At 44.8% G+C, this 12,291-nt stretch overlaps 1 protein-coding gene across 1 annotated transcript; it reads right to left on the bottom strand.

Moving 5' to 3' along the window:
• Positions 1–2,817: 2,817 nt before the first annotated feature.
• Positions 2,818–5,744, bottom strand: LOC104464134 (chromosome unknown open reading frame, human C17orf64). The gene is made up of 5 exons (XM_010076769.1): positions 5,667–5,744; positions 4,779–4,907; positions 3,634–3,809; positions 3,005–3,104; positions 2,818–2,940 (listed from the first exon to the last, which is right to left on the bottom strand). Exons 1-5 carry the CDS (start codon positions 5,742–5,744, stop codon positions 2,818–2,820), a joined length of 606 nt encoding a protein of 201 aa, XP_010075071.1.
• Between the last annotated feature and the right edge of the window lie 6,547 nt (positions 5,745–12,291).

Raw genomic sequence — 12,291 nt, 5'->3', positions numbered from 1 at the left:
TGGGTGGTGACTTTGCAGGTGTTGGTGATGACTGTCTCTTTGTCCTGGGTGTTCCTGCGGGTCTCTTGTACTTCTGCAGAGATGCCAGCTGCTTCAGTTTTGTTTTGTCAAGTCCTGGAACTGAATCTGGGTTTTCTGAAGGACAGTATAATTCCTTAAGAAAAAAAAAAAAAAAAAAAGAATTTTTAAAGATATTTATATGAGCAAACACCACACATTGACTCATGCTTGGGCAATAACTCTTGCTTAACCGTGGTCCTGTTGGGTGACAGCAGCAGTGAGCTGAGAAATGGCTGTACCCTCTGCACAAATCCTCACCCTGTGAAGTGTTTGTTCCTTGCAGCTGAGATCCAAGGCTCCATCCCACCCAGCAGCGAGTCCTGCTGGCCTCTGCAAAGCTGTGTTTTCTGTCCTGCCTCTGTTCCCGTGTGTGGATGCCCAGCTCAGCTGTTTGTGCAGCCCAGCTCACCCAGCCCAGTCTACCCAAGCACCAAAATCTGTGTTCTAAAGCAAGAACCCTTCTTGGCACAGTAGCAAGAGGACTGTAATTTTCAGGCACTTTGGGGAGATGGTCAGTAGGTGATGGTGCCATTTGGTGGCTCAAGCATGTGTAATGGGACACGGGCGCTGCTCAGCCCTACTGCCACGGGTCAGGGGTGTGTGCTGCCACTGGATGTCACTGTTGCTATATGGTACTGGGTGCACTGGGAGGACGGCTGGGGGTGATGATGGGTCCCTGTGCTGAACATCCTAAGGGTGGTGGGATGGTATGATAGAGCTGGACTGAGAGCAGCCTATTCTGGGCATTCTTCTAGGCTATCCCGGGAAAAATAATTTTTGTGTTGACAGTGGTCATACTGTTTGACTTGGAAAAAAAAAAATTCTAGAGTCTCAACCCAGAAGACCTGTTTCTTTACTCTCTGACTGAGACATGGGGCTGATGTCTGCAGCTTTCAGTAGTGTACAGGAGCCAGCAGATTGCAAAGGAAAGTGATGCTCTGTTCTAGCTCTAAGCTGAGAGTGGGTCTGGTCTGGTATTTTCAGTAAGTCTGAAAACAGAGTTTAGACCAGTGTTTAAGTTCAAATGTGGTTGTGTTTTTTTAAATAATAATTTTAAAAACAGCCTAAAAGCTGAAGTGTGAGGGAAGGGGACATAGATCCCTGATTTTAAAATGACAGGTGGAGCAAGTCTAGCAGGTGGCTGCTCACTAGATTCTCTCCTTTAACAAAACTCACAAAACTATCAAATTACCATGCTGACAACCTCAATCACTTACTAATTACATATTGATTCTGTATTTTTATGCTCACTCATCTAAATAACGAGGCATTTCCAAATAATCTATTTTTGTTGTGCTGAGTGTGCCGGTCCCCCCTGGATCGGCAGCCTGTTGTTTATGCTCTAGCAGGGAGCCGACTGCTGTTCCCTTCCTACAAAGGGCAAAGATGCTTATTTTTCTCCTACTTGTCTTGCATAACAAAAGGCGTTTGTCAACCGTTATATAACAGCAGAATTTGTCACTTCTCTTTGCCTTTTTGGAGGCAGCCTCATCCCCAATGCCACACAGCCACAGCCGGCAGGCTCTTGCTGGCTGCAGGTTGGTGCACACTCCTCAGCACGCGCCGGTGCATCCTGATAGCACACGACACAGCGTGACTAATGCTTGTCACCACCATTTGGGTTTTTCCTTTTTTTTTTCCTCCCCCCTCCTTGGAAAGGAAGATGAGGAATTGGATGTTTTGGTTGTGTTTTTCAGTTAGGGGAGCAAGAGGATGGGAAGGCATTTGTGGGGGTTATTTGCTTTTTAATGCTTATGCCAAGGTGGCAATGGGGAGCTACCCTCAGCCACACACCCTGCGGAGCAGCAAGGCTTGTCCTTAGGTGAGGTCATGTCCTGGGCTTGGCCGAGCCTCTGAGAAGGGCCATGTTGGAAATGGAGCTTGATTCACCCTCTTGCAGTGCTCACGAGTTTAAGGGAGCAAGAACGCCTGCTGCCGCCTGCCTCCCAGGGCTGCCAGCTGCTTTTTTTAATATCACCCGATTCATCTCAGGCGTCTCACTCTCACAAGAAGAATTAGTTTGTCTTTTTTTTCATTACAGTAGGTTTGATTTCCTCATTGTTGGAATATCTTTTTAGCGCCTTAAACAAATGGTTCTGCTTTCCCATAAACTAAAAGCAAGAACCACGTGGCTGGTTTGCCCCTTTCTCTCTAACTGGAGGAGAGAGCTGTTTACCTGTGCCCTCAAAATTATTTATGGCGTTATCACTGCCAGCTATCAGATGACCACAGCTCCCTTTTTTTAGGTGAAGCAGGCAGTGCCCCGGTAACCCAATGACATCTCGCCTGCCACTGTTTTCTAATTTATTCAGAACAGTTTTCGAGTTGACTTTTAAAAAAAAAAAAAAATGCTAGATCTGTTTTTAATTTTTTAAAAATAAACTTCTTAAAGTACATGTTTCTTACAGACCTTCGAACTTCCTGGTGTACTCAGCCTTTGCTCAGGAGATATGTTTATGATTGGTTATGTGTGCTTAAATGGGTTAACCCTTCGGAGTTGGCATTCTCAGGAAACTGTTCATTGCAGTTTCCTTGTGTAGCTGATGTTTAAGCACAAAAATGAGCTTTGGCAAGCACAGGCTTTACCTGAACTAGTTGCTTGTTTCAAAGTTTAACTCTTACATCATCAGATAAAACTATGGATCAGATTTGGTCTGGAAAGCATGACTAGAAACATGGGATCAGCAAACAGCTCCAAAAACTGTAAACCATGGTGCTGGGACAGCAGCTCAGCTTCCCAGAGCTAGCTAGGGAAAGCTAGCGGTGGCTGTGGTAGCTCAGCGCCTGCATTATGGTAGAAACTGGCAAGATCTGCAGGTTTTTGATAAACAGACTTCTTGGTAGGAGGCTTCTCCTTTGATATGGATCAACCTGTGTAAGCTGTATGGTACAGTTATCCCCTTAAAGTTAGCACAGCGGGGTATTAACTTTCCTGTTTGCTTACCAGAAACTTATCCATTTGGTTGTTCTTGATGTACTTATACAGTTTCTGCAGCTGCTTTGCATCCATCTCTGAGAAGAGGGAGGCAAACCTCCACAACGTCCTTGGGAAAAGAAAGAGATGTGGATTGTGCATGTGAATATAAACTTCATCCTCTTCCTTGTTCTGGCTTGGCAAGTATAATCACTGACATACTCTTTGCACAGCTTTTTTTCTTCTCCCCTCTTCCCCCCTTTCTTCTTCTTTTTTCTTCCCCAAAGCTTATAAACTTTTGAAGAATTGCTCTTCCCTAAGCACATGAAGGATTATCTGTTAACTTGGGTGGCAACGTAGGAGCCCCTTTACTTGCAAAGGGAGGTTGCTGGTGAACAGCACAACAAAATCAGCCTTGTGCTGGGCAGGACTAGTGCCACATGGCCTCTGCTAAAACTGCCTCCAAAATCTGTGAGCATTCAGCACTTAGAGCAAGCTATACATATCTCCTGTAGATAGCCAACCTGATTTCCCGTGCCTGGAAATGTAGGCCCAAAGTACATGTCTAAATGCCTGCTGGGAGCAGCAGGGGCAGGATTGTCGTGCTGGGAGCATTGCTGGTGCGGTACCACTGGTACTGGGTAAGAGGAGACCCTTACTTCTTCCAGTGCTTAATTTCTGAGGCTCTGCAGTACTGCTGGAGAAACAGATCGATGCGGTCCCCAATTGTGGTCAAACTTTCCTTTGTGTACTTCAGTTTCTTCTCTACAGGGAGGTCCTGGGGCAAATGCAGCTTCCTAAGTGACTTCTTAAAAGGTCTGAAAAGCTCTTTGCACTGTAAAGAAAAAGCATTGGTATAGGCATTCAGCATTTTATATCCAGGTCTCAGGCATTCCTTTTCACTAAATGAACTGATTAAATAGCTGGCTGGGAAAGCATTGTAGGAACATTGTGTTTTGGGGAGTGTCTCCTGTGTGGACACAGGGGAGCTGATGTGGGTCTTGAGCAGGACCTCTGTCACGCTCCCAGCACTCTGCAGGAGTTGCTCCTGTACAACCCAAGGAATTGCAGGATTTCCAAGAATGGGAATTCCTTTTTAACATTGTAGGGTGAAAGGTATAAATTTCAGGCTGCAGAATTGTTGTTCTGCAGGAAGCGGGAAAGGGAACTGCTTTACTGCTTTTCTCATGCTGCTTTTTCTGGTGGCCAAACCTGGGATGTGTTACAAACATTCGCACATGACGCAGGAGCAAACGCTGTGTCTAGAGTCTGGATGTCCTTCCTTTTGTCCATCTCTCTCTATTTTTTTTTTTTTTTGCCTGTTATGTGCACTGGGCTGTGACTGGGGCTGCATGTGGTTATGCTGTGGTGTACCAGGAATGAATGGGAAGGTCACATCCTGGTGTGAGATGGAGCTTTGTGGCTGTGATGGAAGTGATGCAGAGGAACCGAACCGCTGTAGCCACGAAGGACATGGCATCATGTGAAATGATAATGTAGCAGTACATGTTTTGAAAAACTGAACAGTGTATGTGAAATGTGATTATTTTGTTGTTTTTTGGATTTTGGGGGGCTTCTTTGGGTTTGTGGGGTTTTTTTTAAATTAAAAGTGTGTTGTCCAGATGACTGGAAAACAATGATGAGGTAAAAACTTTCAGACTTGGAAGAAAGGTCCAGAACAAAGTGTCTTGTCCTGCTTTTTTGTTCCCTCTGTCAAACTCCTGGGTTTTATTTGCTTAGTCTCTCTCGAGAACCTGAGCTGCCACTGACTTTTTCTACTGCTAAATTCTATTTAGTATCTCACAGTTTTAAAGGTGTCCTGATCAATGCCGTCTGCGCAGCAGATGAGCGGGGTCTTGCGTGGTGGAGCACTCTCACTGCCCGTTACAAAGGCTGCCTCCTTTGCTGTGCCAGCCAGATCCTTCTCTGTGGTCTACAAATCGCCAAAGCCATAGGTTAGTCTTCCAGTTAATGCAAAACTTGCTTCTCCTCTTTAAAAAAACTGCCAAGGACAAACCCTGTCCTAAGGCTCAGACACATTTCTCTTCCTGCCAAATAATTTCAGATTGGGTTTTCAGAGGTGCTTAATGAAGCTAGGTATTCAATTGTAATTAAAAGTCCGTAAGAATTAAGTGCCTACTTGAAGTCCCTTTTGGACATCCTACCTCTAATAAATTAAAAGGTAAACAATAGCCACTCATTCCTAATGGCATTAATCAAATACGAGCTGGCAGTCGCTTGTTAAGTGGAAATATGTGGTTACAATGGGCTCATTGTAATGCCACACTGCTCCATCCGCAGCTTTTATTGATGGCAAAGGTACCAGGGCTGACCTACTGCAAAGCCAGATGGAAAAGAAAACAAAACAAAATCCTCAGCCACTTGCATCTCCCTGACCCAGGGAGAGGGATATTTTCTCTTGCAAAGGACAATGGCTGTGTTCCCTGTGTCAACACTTGTGCAGGTAACTCCCTCCACTCATCTTTTTGGAAAGCAATGCATATAACTAACTTAAACATAAGCTTATGTTGCCTTTTAAAACATGCTGAAGTTTGTAAGAAGATAAGTCCTTTCCTCTCTGACATGCTCTGCTCCCTTGGAACATTGCTTCTCTGCAAATTGGATCCCAAAACACATTTTACATGTGAAATTGAAGCTGGAGTCTGCTTTGCTCTCACTATGTGCTGCTCACCTGGCCATCCATGCTGTACCCGCTGCCATCCCTTGCCCTGGCTCCATCCACTTCATCCTTAGAGCCTGTCTCCTCCATGGCACACAGACTCCCTTCTCCCTTCCCTGAAGCCTCACTCGCACCAGGTAGGAAGGGAAAACTGCCACAGAGCTGTGTTTGGACCAAAACGCGCAGGGGTGACCAAGGTGACTGGGGTGCCTGGACACCGGTTCTGAGTTCCACCAGCCATAGAGACTGTTGGGTCCTCCAGCCCCACAGCACTGCAGCCCTCTGGGGCAGAGTCACCTCTCCCTCTCAGTTTTGACATTGATTTATGGTCCTAAATGACTAGCTAGAAAACCTTGGATTTTTGCCTTGCTGGTAGCAGCCAGGATGTTCAATGCTGTCAATGGCTCCTGCAGGCAGTGGGGGGGAAAGGTCTGTTGCTTTGCTTTGTTTGCACCTGTGGGAACTTGGTGGAGTCTCTGGGGCTCTTGGTTGATGCTGGGTTTGCACCTGCAGCAAGTCCAGCACCTGTAACTGTGCAAAAGTCCAGGTGATTTTGGCCTTTGAAGGTGGTGCAAAGTGCAGCTCTTTCTGAGTCGCATACGTGGCTCTGTGTGCCATGGTGGCTATCTGGAGTGAGCAATCCCAGTTTTCTTCTATGGCTTGTGCGACAGCAAGTTCAAGACCAGCCCTTCTCCAACACTCCCACTACAGCTGCTGAGATATGCTGTGGGGAAGCACAGTCCCCAAGGCAGGGGACAGAGAGCTCAGCTCATGTGGGGCTGGGGATGATGTCGGTAACATAGACAGTCCCATTTGATGGGGAACCATAGGTACAACCAGGAAAAGGGACTTCGTGCTGCATCCTAGGTGTTTTCCAGGGAGCTGGTTAGAGTTGAGACCTCAATTCCCATCACAGTATATGGAAATTCAGGGTTACTTCCTTCACAGATGGCAGTGAAAGCCAACAGCAGTGAGATCTCACTCTCCTGGGCAACATCTCTTTTAAAGCTCTCCTTTTTAGAAAGAGTAAATTGCACTTGTCAGGAAGTCTGGAAAGGCTTGGAGTTCAAGGGACTTTGTTTTGAAAATTTACTTCAAGGCGAAATGCTTTCACAAAGAAAAATGTGTTGGGCTCTTGTCATGCCCTGACCAGTCAGACAAGTGCAATTGTTTCGTCCCTTGGACAATTAGTGCGATTGCTGCAGCTGTGATTCAGCTGTGCTCCTGTGCCAGGTCGCTTCTAGCACTGGGAGTCATCCCGAGGGCTGTACAAAGGGCCCCTCTCTCTGAGGTCCCCCCAGACATGGCTGTGCAGAGGGACTGGCAATGCTCTTGGCAGAAGTTTGTATGCTTTTGGTCAAGAGTTTCTCTGTGCAGCTGACAATGCTGAGCACCTGTCAAGCCAAATGCCTGGTGCAAGTAGTAGCCTTGGGAAAGTACCTATCAATGGGTCTTAAAAAAGAGACAGGTTCTTATTTTTATGCTGTCTTAGGGAATTTTGGCCTCTACCCATGATTGAATTCAATAATGACAAAAATCCACTATGACAAGCCCTCCTCTTAAGATGTTTGCAGCATTTTCCCTCCTGTGCCTGTTTTCTGTCTCCTCCCGGTCTGAAATTTTGCTGTCAGCTCTCTGACGTAGGAGCCTTGCACAGGCTGGTGCTGAGCAGACGCAAAGGCAATTACCTTCTTGAGCTTTATAGTTAGGTTTGCTTTGACCATCTGAGGCATATTACAACTTGTTTACCCCACACTAGGATTTTACAGTATGCTATGTATTACTTTAACACCAGGTAAACTGTGCAGAGGGAAGCAGTGGTGATAGCATGGATAAGTGTACTTATGCTGGCTTCAGCCTGGTTTTTGTGAAGCCGATGTTGGAGGTGGTTTGGCTGAAGGGGATGTTGAAAATGCAGCTGGTTTCTCAGTGCCTGTTACTGACTGCCCTCTTGCTATGTTTGCTGCCTGCAATCGTGACATCTGTCCTCAGTGTGACAGGCAGCTCCTCCCCTTTTCATCTCCAGAGGTTTAAACCAAGAAGTTGCCAGTTTATGCTCTCACCTCTCAAATCAAGGTATCGAAGGGTAGCGTGTTCCTGGCTAACAGGAGCACAAGAGAAATTAAGCTGGTTCAGCACAAGCTTTCACACACTGCCAGTAGATTAAAAGCCATTTAGGAGCTCCAGGGACATGCACTGGTTGTTAGCATAGGCATAACCCGTATTTGCATGGCCGTATCTGTGTCCTTGTGAGATTACAGCTTCCAGGGAGCATGTGACTACAGCACGGAGAGGCTCTTTTGGTTTATCGTGTGTACACTTTGCTGTTCCAGAGGATGGAGAAGGCCTTGAGTTCCCCTTGAAAATCCCAGTCTTTGTTTTTCTACCTTTTCATGTACGCTGCACTCAGAGCTCAGCCAATGCCAAAATATCCAAGCAGGAGGTATAGGTGGATTTCCCTGGCCTGTCCTTGTCAGAAGATCTCGCTGTATTTAGTTGTCTATTAATCTGGCTCACAGTGGAGCAGTGATGATAGTAGTCTTCCCTGGCATTACTTGGTACAGTAGCAGAGCAGTAGACAGCTAAGGTAGCAAAATGCCTCTTTTCACTGTTGAACTGTACAATCATGCTCACAGCTGTACCCTGACCTCTGAAGCTACAAACATTCCCCATCTCTTTAATTTTTTTGGAAGCACTAAGTCAGATTTCAGTTAATTTTGTTCATTGTATAAGGTCTTGTGGACAAGTCCACTCCTGTGAGATAAGGCATGAGACATGCCTCTGAGTCCTCAGAAGTCTGTGGCTGTAACCCTTCCTCCTGCCCCTCTGAAAGACAACATTGCTTTCTAACTTTGAAGCCTATCCTGTTGGAAGATGGCATAACCCAGTCCACATCTATGTAAATCTATCAGATTATATTGCCTATTTAAGAGCAGGAGTCCTTTGAAACAATGTTCTAATTGAATGGGGAAAAGTCAGGAGTACAAAGAGATTACACATCTCATATTTCTCCCCTGAAGGAAAAGGATCCTAGGTGCCAGTCAAACACACTGTACTGTAACAGTGCACCTTAGGGAAACCTTTTCCTTTTCCCCTGACAGTTCTTTGGTGAATATTAATTTCTGCCATTTGAGTGTCTTAGTCTTCCAGGAGCTGTGCAAGTGCAAACATTAACCAACTTCTCTAGTACAGCAGTTCTTCCAGTGCAGGAGCAGGCATGTAGCCAAAAAGGAAACAGTTGTGAAGATGCACTGTTTATGCTGCTGTTTATTTGCTGGTTTAGGCAGATTTTGCATGAATACCACGTGTGATGTGATGAGTCAGGCTGCATATAATATATGCAGGCATCTGATGCAATATTTATTTGCTGGTAGGTCACAAGGAAGGAGAGCTGGTAAACAGAGATAAATATACAGGTATTTGACATTATACTTAAACCAACTGCATGTACATGTGGTTTAGTTAAACATAAAAACCAAACATTGTTGCCAGATGTATTGCAATGTAATACTAAATAGGAATTGTAATAAGGAATGTTTTTCAGTAACCGGTTCCTACCAGGAGGGTGGTGAACTTAATTTGATAGAGTGATTAATGATACTCGGTGCAACTGCTCAGACTGTATGGGTGGAGGCTTTGCTAATTTGATCTGGAAATTCCTTTCCTGGTGCTTAAGGATGGTGAAAACTTTCACAGCCAACCAGAGACTCGCCTTCTTGCAGTTGGTTGCCAATAAATACAGCCCAAGTTAATAAATCTTGCATCAGGGGAAGGGATATGAAAGAATTTGGGCCTACTTATTGTTTCTATGTGGCAGTATTAGAGTCATCCGAACATGCTCTAGGAGTCCCTTTTTGCTGAGCGTTGGGGGTTGCTCATTTAATCACCTGCTGGAACTACTGTGGTCAAGAACACAAACGCAGCTTGTCACCAGTAGTGGGTAGAAGCCACAAATACATCTGTATCAGTTTTATCCGCTTAAAGTCTTCTTGCAAAATCTGATCAGATGTGGTCCAAGTGTTCCCATACTGGAAGACACAGGTAGCCAAACCTCCCACGGTGCCCAAAGCTACTAGTGACTAACCTCACGCGCTCCACATCTCCTTGTCAATAGATGTATCTTCAGGTGTTTCTACATTATTTTACACTTCAACAGTTTTGTAGATGTTTGTCTTTAGCTTTTCAGCCAGCTGTTACTGAGCTTATTAATGATGTTTGCTAATGTCATATAACTTTTTTTAAGCTGCTCAAAGCCCTCAGGAACTAAAAGAACATTATCAGCTTCCTCCATACTTTGCAACTTGCAGCCTGTGAGAAATAGGATAGTTAAAGGCTTTCCTTCTTTTTGTGCTTCAGCAGTTTTCAGGTTTTGATGTAAACTGAAATAGGCATTGTTAATGAGATGTTAACAAGACAATCCCTTTGCTGCTGCTTATAAAATCAAATCTATAACAAGTTGGGTATATCTTAATATTGAAAATAATTTAAATTCTTTTGTTAATCTTTTGGGTCACGTAATAAAAACTGTGGTAGGTGATATCTGCCTTGTTTGCTTCCCCCTCCCTAACAAATTTACCCACCATCTTAAGAACTAACAGAAGCAGTCTGGAAAATGATGAGACCTGTACACCTATGCCAAAAGGTCAGCTCTGCCCCGGGAATTTGTCAGGGGTTTGCACGGGATTAGCAAGATGTGCAGAGAGGCACCAAATGTTTAAGCCAAATAGGAGCCATCACGTGGAGATAGGCAGCAAAAAAAAAGAACTGAGGGAGAAGTGGGAGAACTAAGCACTGCTTGGGAGGGAAGAGAGGGCTTGAAAAGCAACAGCAAGGGAGAAAGGTGGGCATAACCAGATGGGAGACCCACTTGCTCCTGGAGACAGGGAAAGAGCTCCCCTAGTTTCAAAATGGAAGAAAAAATCCTGAAGCAGAGAGGGAGAAAACCTGGTAGAGAAATTCCCATCAAGACGAGGATGCCTTCAGGGAGGCTGTACACAACTTGGTGATGCTTTTGTTATACATAAAGAAAAATAACTCCTGGGGAAAAACCCTGGTAGTTCAGACAATGAAGTGCCAGCCCCCTTGCGCACAGTTCCGTGTTGGGGGATGAAACAAGGAGCTTGCAGATCTCCTTCTGTGCATGTGCCCTGTGCCCTATGTTCACAGCTCTGTCCTGGGCATGCTGCAAGCCTTCCTCAGCAAACAGCTGCTCTCCCATGAGATTTTTCCCTCTCTTTGCCACGGAGAGGAATAAAATAATAAAATAAATCATAAAATAAGAAAAAACTGTAGAGGAATAAAAATATTTTCCTCTCTTTGCAATAGAGAAATAAAATGTCAGGCCACCAGAAAGTATTCTCCTGTCCTGTTTTTTATTCCCAGTCTTGCAGCTTTTCTCTGAACAACTCACTGGGGAAAAACTTTTGCCATGTTGTATCTGTGCGTACAAAGAGGACGGAAAATAACAACTGGTTGGAGCAACTGTGGCTCAGAGCAGCAGAGTGTCTGCATCAGGTCTCTTCCCTCTCTGATTCATGACACCCTCAATTCCAAAGCCTCCCTTTATGGCAGAGGCTCTCAAATCTGTATCTTCTTTCCTTGCCCCTTTAGAAGATTTTGATATCTGCCTCCAGTGATCTTGTTCTTTGCACAGGAGTGTCAGACTGGCTACAATTCCCAGGGCAATCACTGCCGCTGGGCTGGCTGCCTGCTGGCATGCAGCGTAATGAGGCCTCTAAGCACGTGATGTGTGCTAGGGTTGCAAGGGGTAATGAAGTTCAGTCTCCTGGTAGTATTTATGTCTCATCCCTCTGTTGTCACTGCTGCCCTTTTTGTGCACATCTCACCGTGCGTTTCCTGCCTTTCTCCAGTCCCGTATCTGTGCCTTGTATCATACTGCCATGTGCTTGGCCCTGTATGCAAGAAGGGTGGCTAGTGCTTGGAGTATTTTTAAATTTCCATTTAACATTTACTTCAGTTCATGGATTTTCCAGATGAAGTCAGGTTTTGGGGTTTTCTTGTTTTTATTTAAAAAAAAAAAAAAGGCAAGGAAATTCCCCTCCAGCCTACAGAATGCAGCTATCAAGAGAAGTGACTTCATTTCTCTTTCTTAAAGCATTGAATACCCTGTTATGCTTAAAATATGAAAACCAAAAAAGACCAGATTGCTTTACATGATGGGTTTCAGTCTCTTGTATTGATAGTGCAGTTGGGTAGCTGTAGTGAAACATAGGCTCTGCTGAGATAGGCAGAAGAAAAAAAAGCAGGGCATGCCGTTTAATTTCTGCAATGTTCCGATTCCCTCCTACCAGCCTGAAAATGCTAAAGATGATCCTTTGTCTGGTGTATGGGGATTTGGACAATTGTTGCTAATTACTGCAGTTGTGCTATCTAGCTTAACTGGCTTAAATAATATATTAAGTGCTTTTATGATCTTCCACAACACTCTGGAATGCAAAGAGGTGCATTTTATGCTGTTTATGGCAGGCATAACTTATATAACATTTATCTGCAGAGAAAAAAATAGTTTTGATGAGTTATTGCTTGTATAATTCACAGACAGGGCTCTGGATGATAAGATCCTGTTGTGGTAGGTGCTGTGCGGATGTGGGGTAGGGTTCTCTGACTTAGAAGGTGG

The sequence above is a fragment of the Pterocles gutturalis genome, unplaced genomic scaffold (assembly GCF_000699245.1).
Source record: "Pterocles gutturalis isolate BGI_N339 unplaced genomic scaffold, ASM69924v1 scaffold1178, whole genome shotgun sequence".
Taxonomy (NCBI): domain Eukaryota; kingdom Metazoa; phylum Chordata; class Aves; order Pterocliformes; family Pteroclidae; genus Pterocles; species Pterocles gutturalis.
The sequence above is the reverse complement of the archived record's forward strand: the minus strand, read 5'-3'. Positions and strand labels throughout refer to the sequence as shown.